Genomic DNA, 8,829 nt, shown 5'->3' with positions numbered 1-8,829 from the left:
GAATCAGTTAAAACTACTTTAATTTAAAGTGCTGATATAATCATGTTTCTATTGTTATATGTTCTTTAAAACAAATTAATTATTGTAAAGATAAAGGTTAACTACGAGTACTACTTACATAAATGACCTACGAAAGTCGAACACTTACCAGTTCCAGATTCTATAAATTGAAAAGCTCGTTCGTTATCGCTATTAGTTCGAAATGATGAAGTACAACGGGCTGCTGCTACTGATTTTATGCGCCATAAAGTCATCTGTAGCGAATGTAAGTAATTATTGGCTTACTTAAATATATCGAAGTTTTGTAAATTTGAAATGTCTTCTTTATACAAGTTTTTAATATCTATGTATCTAGTTAAAGTACCACAAATATCACATATTTCTTCATAAATAGGTAGATGACCCCACACTTGTCACTCTACCAGAGGGCCAAATAAGAGGCCAAGCCTTGCAGTCTCCAAACGACAAAGTTTATTATGCCTTTCAAGAAATACCGTATGCAGCTCCACCTGTTGGTGAATTAAGATTTCAAGTCAGGATGAAAACATATACATATTTTTTTACTTTTTATTTTTAACGTCTCAATTCGCTTTAGGCACCTGTAGCGCCAGGAAAATGGGAAGGAATATTAAACACCACAAAAAATGAAAAAATTTGTTACCAAAGTGGAGACGAGTACATTCCGGTTCCCGCATTAACTCAAACAGAAGAATGTTTGAACTTGAATGTTTACACTCCTTTGGTAAGAATAGTTACAATTAGCTAATACTGCGTCTTTTTAATATCAACAATTTTGGAAATTATGTTCACACTCTTTTTGCCGAAGCATATAACGATTCCTATTATTTAGATAAATTCAAAGAAAAAAATTAAATATGAATAATTATGAGCTTAAGACGCGGTATATTCGTGACCAAAAACATTTCTATTTGATATAATAATAAACTTGTGCAAAAATGTGATTGATACAGGCGTATCTCCAATACAATTATATCTCAAAATTTTCAACTATCGTCATTATCGATGCATATTTTCTTTTAGAAACCTGGAGATACTTCACAAACTCCATTACCGGTGTTAATATGGATACACGGAACTGGATTTAGAAATGGAGCTGGTACTATTCAGTTATACAAACCTGGATTCTTTATTGACCACAATATTGTTGTTGTCACGATGAACTACCGTACAGGAGTTCTAGGTAACTAATAAATATGAAACGCTTTTAGTAAAATTAATAACAGTAATGGCATCATTACAATTTCATTAGTTAGGACAGTTAAAAGAACATTTGTAGAGCTAAAAGTTTAGAGATAATGAGACAACTGAGGTAGTGCAAAATTGGTCACGTAGGTTTTTCGCATTGAACATCTCCAAGTAGGAGGACCGTGTCAGTAAATAAGACGAACGTTTTCTATAAGCATTCACATAATATTTACCATTTTTAGTATAACTGGTTATTTTACAAAAAATTATAACAATATTGGGCATATGATAATTTTAAAATATTGAGAATTAAGATAAAATCGGATATAATAGCACCTTAGAATTTTTTCTAACAGGGCTAAAAACAAAATTAAAAAATAATGAGAAAAAGTTTGGACTTATTTCAAAAAGAAAAAATAATTATACAATTATTTCTCCAACTGACATAATAAACTCTTTTATATTTTCTCATGCAGATTTATTCGCATGACACTTCAGTAAGGGCAAAAAAATACAAACCGATATACAGTGTGTCTACTTACGTTGGAACCATATGGAAAACTTTTTTATTATTGGTTTTCTGAAAGAAAGTTATTCTTCATAAAAAGTTCTACATCTACATAAGGGTACTTTACTCTTGAGCAAAATTCATAATTTCTGATATGCCTCGTATATGACTGGGAAATTTTGATAACTGAATATTGCATTTTAGATTTCAGATCATGCAGAACTTTTTATGAAGAATAACTTCTTTTCATAAAACCAATAATAAAAAAATTTTCCATATGGTTCCAACTTAAGTAGACGCACATACACTATAGTTTTTAATGCGTGGTTGTATGTTTGTGATTGCAAAACTCTTTCCAAAGTTGTTCCAATCGAAAATTGTTCATAAACTTTGGAAAACATCTAAATTCAGGTCAATATATAGACACACATTTTAGGGATAAATTCTGTGATTTCAGACGAAAAAGTTTACATAAACATAGGCCCACAATCGATAGTTTTCGAGATACAGGGTGTTGAAATTAAAAAAAAAATTTTCTAAAATATTTCTGAAGGCGTTTGATGTAGAAAGTCGAAATAGAATTATCAAATTATTCAGTAGCGTCTAATTTCTGAGGTTCTTAGTGTAAGCAATCCCCAGTATCTCCACCACTGTCACAAGTTATATCCGAATTCAGCAGATTTTTACCGTTAATTAGGTAAATCATTAGCTTATGTTCAAAAAATTTGTATATATATATACAAAGTTGATGTAAGTAATTATAGACTGATGCCAATCATATATAATGAGTACGAGATATTTGAATGTTTAATTCATGATTCATTGTTTTAATTATCAAATAATCTAAGTTCTCCTTAAAACAAATTTTATGTTTGAGATTCTATTTGAGACATAATTGCTTCAACGAATACAATATATCTTGATTTCACTAAAGCATTTGATAGTTTAGATCTTTTGCTCAATAAGCTCTTAAATTTTGGTTTCTCTAACACTTTGGTAACTTTATCTCAACTCTATTTTTTTAATATCTCGTCTCTTAGGTATCCAAACTAGTCATTTTTTTTTTGAGGATTTCCGTTATATTAATAAGCTTCTATTATTTTTTTTATGAATATTTGTTTGTCAATTCCATATCAGATAATTATCCTTAAATACTAATAATCTTATTCTCAATTTATTCTAAAGTCTCAATCCATATTCATTCAGGATTCCTGACAACAGAAGACGGAGTCATACCAGGAAACATAGGATTAAAAGATCAACATTTTGCCATTCAGTGGGTTAAAAATAATATCGATCTATTTGGTGGGGACCCCGAAAAAATAACGATATCTGGTCAGAGTGCTGGAGCGGCGTCTGTGGGATTACAATTAGTAAGTCAACGGAATAAAGATTTATTCAGAGGTGCCATTTTACAAAGTGGTACCTCAATGGGTCAGTGGGCACATCAAGACTTTGCAAGATTCTATGCTTTCGAATTAGGTCGAAGTTTGGATCCAAGTTTCGCTTCGGATAATTCAACGGAATTACTGGAACTGTTGCAAAGTCTTCCTGCTTCCGACATAAACGACAACACAGTTGCTGTAAGTTGAATGAATGCACTTTTTATATATAGATTTATGATACGAAGTTAAAAACTAAATATAAATCATACATTATAATCAAAATCTGCATAGGCTGCTGTTGGAAAAGAGTCTGGATTAATAGAAGGCCAAGGTTTTATATGGCTACCTGTAATTGAGGATGTTAGTCTAGATGGAGCACTCCTCACGGGTTTATTTCATGAAGACATTAGAACAGGAAACATAAACCAAGTTCCCATAATTATTGGCTTTAACTCTGAGGAAGAACTATTATTTTTGAATAGGGAAGGTAAGATTCAAACATCTTAGTATTTGATACCAATGCCAACCGGTATTTTAAGATCCTTCAGTTGTTGAGGTGAGTGCGAAATATTTCGACAGTGATTTAACCAACCTCATTAGAAACCAGTTCAATATGACCAAAGAGAACAAACTGACAGCTGGCACTAAACTGAGACAAATTTACACCGATGGAACATTCGAAGACGATCCTGGACAAATAGTGAAGGTAACATCCATAATTCAGTACCTCAGAGCTAAACTGTATTAACTCCCATTTAAACAGGAGAGCTGTTTATAAAATTTAATCTCAATTAATTGTACATAGCGCTTTTATTGTCTTTTGTCAGATGGTTAAACCAGATTAGTTGAGTGTATGCATACTAGTTTTATTGAAACAGGTTTGATCAACACCTATGTTTATTTTTCTTGAACATAGATGGAGTTCATAATATTTTTGCAAAAAAATGGAGTTAATACAGTTTAGCTCGGAGGTACAGATATAGTTTTTAAGCTGCTTTTCATGTGTTTGTTGAAATTGTTGCTAGTTCAAAAGGAAATATTTCACAATGACGAAAAAAATAGCATATTAACCTTACATAAAATCTGAACGGACACGTATCCAGACTTCGCAAATTGGGTGGACTTGAGAAGAAGTTACAATTTTGTTGCGTGGGTCACTGTCTTAATCCGTCTTATTTTATCATGTTTGAGAAAATTTACTTCCAAATAAAGTGAGATGCCGGCCAGAAATTACACTAAATTCGTTTTACTATTTTCCGTTAAAGTGACTATCTTCCAAAGAAAAAAGAACTTCTTGCTTTCACGATGTGTTGCTGCATAGTAACCTTCCCAACGTTTATAGAGCGTATAAATAATTGAAACAAATGATACATAATATAATAAAACCTTTGTTTAGGTTTTAAGTGATCACTCGTTTACAACCCCAGCTATTAGGCATGCAAAGTTACAATCCAACTATACCGACGTTTTTATGTACCAATTTTCATATAAAGGCAAAATGGGAGGTTTTAAGGATTTAGAAATTGCAGGTAAGTTTTCTGTATTTAAGCAATATTAAGAAATTCCTAAACGATGTTCCTAAACGTTAGGACGTAGAGAGCAATCGAGAGGGGTTTTTTTAATGTAGGCACATTTAATCCTTAGGCAAATAGTTGTCCCAGTTTTTCCTCATTTAATTGTATTTTCTATTAAAATAATCTTAATAGTCCACAGTACAGCCCCCCTGGAAAGTTGATTACCACATATTTTATAACTCCTGAGGGGCATCCTTTTGACGAGTGTACCACATTTCTCTTCTACGACTTTTCTCGATTCCTCCGCTTTTCCACTCGGAAAAGTACAAAAACATTTCCCAGGGTCTTGAAAACTCAAGACCACATCTTTTATTTTTAGCTTAAGTAACTGGAAATTTTGTTGCAAATGCCGATTTAAATTTGTCCGACAGAAATTCCTCCGACATTGACGTGTCTACCGGTCGAAACATGCCAAAATAACAGGGTATTGAAAATCAATTACCACATAGGTAATTTTTAGTAAAATTAATTGTAAATAATTAATTCAGTCAAAAAGTATTGTTGTCCGACAAATTTCAAGCCGCGTTTTTTCAGTCCGACAGCTGGAAATCGGAATTTTCACGGGGTATGAAAAATCGATTACCACATGTCGGACAAAAATAACACACGATAGAAAAGTGTTTTTTATAAGCAAAAATTGTAATGTCCGACAAAAATATATCCGCAAATCGTCAGTCCGACAAAAAATGATGAAAAAAATTTCGTAAAAAATGTGCACATGTATTTATAATTTCTAATAAGGTATTTTCATGTATTAAGCAAAATTCCATATAAATATACAATACAGGGTGTTTCAGAAAGACCTCCCGTAAATACAGGGGGTGAGGACGACAAAAAATAAGAATTTTTTGTCATATGAACTATATGTCTATCTCCTCTTCTCAAAGCTCAAGCTTACTTTGAGAAAAGTCACTTATTTTATAGTGTAATATTGTAAGAGTTTAATTAAAAGCCTTTTTTCTCGAAAATCGTCCACATTAGGAAGTTCTAACAAGAGTACATTATTTTTAGAAAATAAAATTGTACAATAGAAATTGGAGCCCGACTGGTAAAAAATCTAACCTTAAAAAAAATATAACTTAAATTGTAATAAGAATGTAGCATAACTAGCGCCCTCTATGAAATATACAAAAAATAATTAGACTAGCGTATTTGGCACCCTTAAAAACCTCGGACTACCAAATTTCATAAAAATATTTCGCACCATTTGGAAATTTTCATAAAAATGTTATTTAAAAAATTTTATTTTGTCTCTCTGTATCTCGAAAACAAGAGGAGATAGACATAGAGTTCATAAGACAAAAAATTCTCATTTTTTGTCATACTATCACCCCCTTTATTTACGGGAGGTCTTTCTGAAACACCCTGTATATATTTTTCGTTTTATTCTTGTAATTGTAAATCTCTATATGCTCAATTTAGCCAAATAAATATCGAGAAAAGAATTAAACGATTTCAAAAAAGTATGTATGGTGTAAAAAAATTATGCACAAAAGTTTTGGGATTTTCTTTTAGAAAAATAGGAAAATTTTTGTAAAGAAAAATAACAAACGCGAATGAAAACTTGAAAGAGAAAAAAGGATTTTTATATCAAGTATAATATTAATTTATTTAGAAATAATGCATTATGCACTAAGATCGTATTAATCGCCTCAAAAATAACTTCATTTGTTTATAACTTTTAAATTTTTAAGCATAAAATAAGCAATATTATAATTATTTATTTGAAACAAATAATAATTTACATAATAATAATTAATAACCATTTATAAATATGAAATTTTTGGAGTGAAAAAATTAAATTTCATCACGTTTATTGATTTATTGATTTTTTAATAATTTGCGGACATTAAATCGTCGGACACTTATATCACTATTTTGTACAGTAAATTTAAAAGTGGAAAAAATGAAAATTAGATATGTGGTAATCGATTTTTCATACCCCGTGAAAATTCCGATTTCCAACTGTCGGACTGAAAAAACGCGGCTTGAAATTTGTCGGACAAAAATACTTTTTGACTGAATTAATTATTTACAATTAATTTTACTAAAAATTACCTATGTGGTAATTGATTTTCAATACCCGAGGAATCGAGAAAAGTCGCAGAGGAAATATGTGGTAGACTCGTCAAAACGAAGCCCCTCAGGAGTTATAAAGTATGTGGTAATCAACTTTCCAGAGGGAGCCTGTACTGTGGACTATAACCATTATTCCACATACGAATTTCTCCTAATATAAATGTCTACATCTTTGAATTATTCTTTTTCATGTTTTAAATGACGACATATTAGTATTATACATTATATTTTAAGAGCGTCTTACAGGAGAAGTTTACACCAACTTTTTACATAGTGAATTGCCATGTCTATTGGAAGATATTTCTGTACTTCTAAGATAACAAATGATATTACAACATAATGGAACTCCTGCTTATTTTAGTCTACTAATGAGAGGGAATCTTAATGAAAGCAGGAAAATGTTATTAGGTGAATCGGACGTGGAGGCTCATATTCTTGGCCGCAGAGATCACCATATATCAATCTTTTAAACCGTTTTAAAAGCTTAGTATACGAGACACCAATTAATAATAGAGAGGCAGATAATTATTGATAAATGTCAGCAAGTGAGGAATAACCCGGGGATATTAAGAACAACCACTCAATCTATTCCTGGCGCTGCTGACCCCATGTATATTATAACTTTTTTACTCGGCATGATCTCAGGAAGCGATCGCCATCCATATGGATAGATGATTTTAAATTGGACATGGTGCTTATTATCAGTGGTTCAAGTGAAATTTGTCTTTTCATCCGTTATAACTCGTGGATGAAAAGATGTAGAATTCAGTCATTGATGTAACGATGTCTCAAAATAAAAGTTCCATACGAATTTTAAAATTTGTCACGTAAACAGTCATATTTTCTGTACTAACAATGAACATCTACAAACTACCACATAATCGGATTTCAGGTGTTGGAGGTGTTGGTCACGCTGAAGAGTTGGGTTATTTATGGGACACGCAACTTTCTAATGAATCACCAGGAGATGATCCAGAAGATGTTGCGGCACGTCACCGTTTGTTAACCCTGTGGTCAAACTTTGTCAAATACTTGTGAGTACTTATATTCAAAATCGCGTGAAGTAATATTTATGCATGATTTTCTTTAGAAACCCAACTCCAGAAGTGGACAGTTTCCTGGGTAACGTGACGTGGGAGAAAGTTAGTCCAAATAATTTGGTGTATTTGAACATTAACGATACACTGGAAATGCAGACGAATCCAAGAGACTACCTCAAATGGGAAAGAATTATAGACATGTATGCTATACCTCCATTGGTTAATTACTAACGTATTTTGAGAAATAAACTGTATCATATACATAATATATCGTTTTTATATATGCAGGGCATTTTCTAATAGGTGCAATCTGGTCAAAAGCAGTTACAGTTACAATTTAGTGATCGTGAAGGTTTTGTATATAAGAACTTAGTCGTAATATCTTAGTGAACAGCGGTATTGAGCATTATAATTGGGTGATTATAATCTATATAGTGCTAACTATATATCTGCATTATTATTATTTAGCAATTATGATATCAACTAAGTATTAATGGTAGTAATAATAAAACAAATATTAAATACGTGGATTATAAAAAACTTAAAGAAAGACGGAAAGAGTATAATTGGACGAGTTATTGTAATGTTTTGAAAAATGATATTAATGTCACTACTGAAACCTTTACAAACTTAATAAAAGATGCAATTAATGAAAGCACAAACACTATTAAACGGAGAAGAAGTGAAATCAAACGTAAAGATTGTATTACAACGGGACTAATTAAATCAATAAATAAAAGAGATTCATTGATTAGAGAACATAAGAGAGAACCTATACTCCGCGGTCGAAATTATAAAGAGTGACTAAGACATGATATAAAAACACTATTACCATAATGCGTATAAAATATAAAATGATTTTTATACGGTTCAATATTATTTATCTTTGTGCCGCTCGCTACGCACATCGATAGAATCTATAATCGTCTAGAGACCGAGTTACACTGAACGTCGATCTATATTCTATCTCTGTCTTTTGCACTTGGTAGAGAATAGGGAAATGCTTTTTTAGTGGGTGTAAACGGACTTGATTTAAC

At 31.5% G+C, this 8,829-nt stretch overlaps 1 protein-coding gene across 1 annotated transcript; it reads left to right on the top strand.

Annotated features, from left to right (window-relative positions):
- Positions 1 to 202: 202 nt before the first annotated feature.
- LOC111691935 (cholinesterase 2-like) lies at positions 203 to 8,058 on the top strand. Its single transcript, XM_023455471.1, has 10 exons — positions 203 to 265; positions 395 to 532; positions 596 to 742; positions 1,042 to 1,201; positions 2,921 to 3,297; positions 3,391 to 3,586; positions 3,639 to 3,805; positions 4,496 to 4,628; positions 7,645 to 7,786; positions 7,843 to 8,058. Exons 1-10 carry the CDS (start codon positions 203 to 205, stop codon positions 8,021 to 8,023), a joined length of 1,704 nt encoding a protein of 567 aa, XP_023311239.1. The 3' UTR covers positions 8,024 to 8,058.
- Positions 8,059 to 8,829: the final 771 nt, after the last annotated feature.

This window comes from Anoplophora glabripennis, unplaced genomic scaffold (assembly GCF_000390285.2).
Source record: "Anoplophora glabripennis isolate ALB-LARVAE unplaced genomic scaffold, Agla_2.0 scaffold498, whole genome shotgun sequence".
NCBI classification, from domain to species: domain Eukaryota; kingdom Metazoa; phylum Arthropoda; class Insecta; order Coleoptera; family Cerambycidae; genus Anoplophora; species Anoplophora glabripennis.
This window is presented reverse-complemented; position numbering and strand designations above follow the sequence as displayed.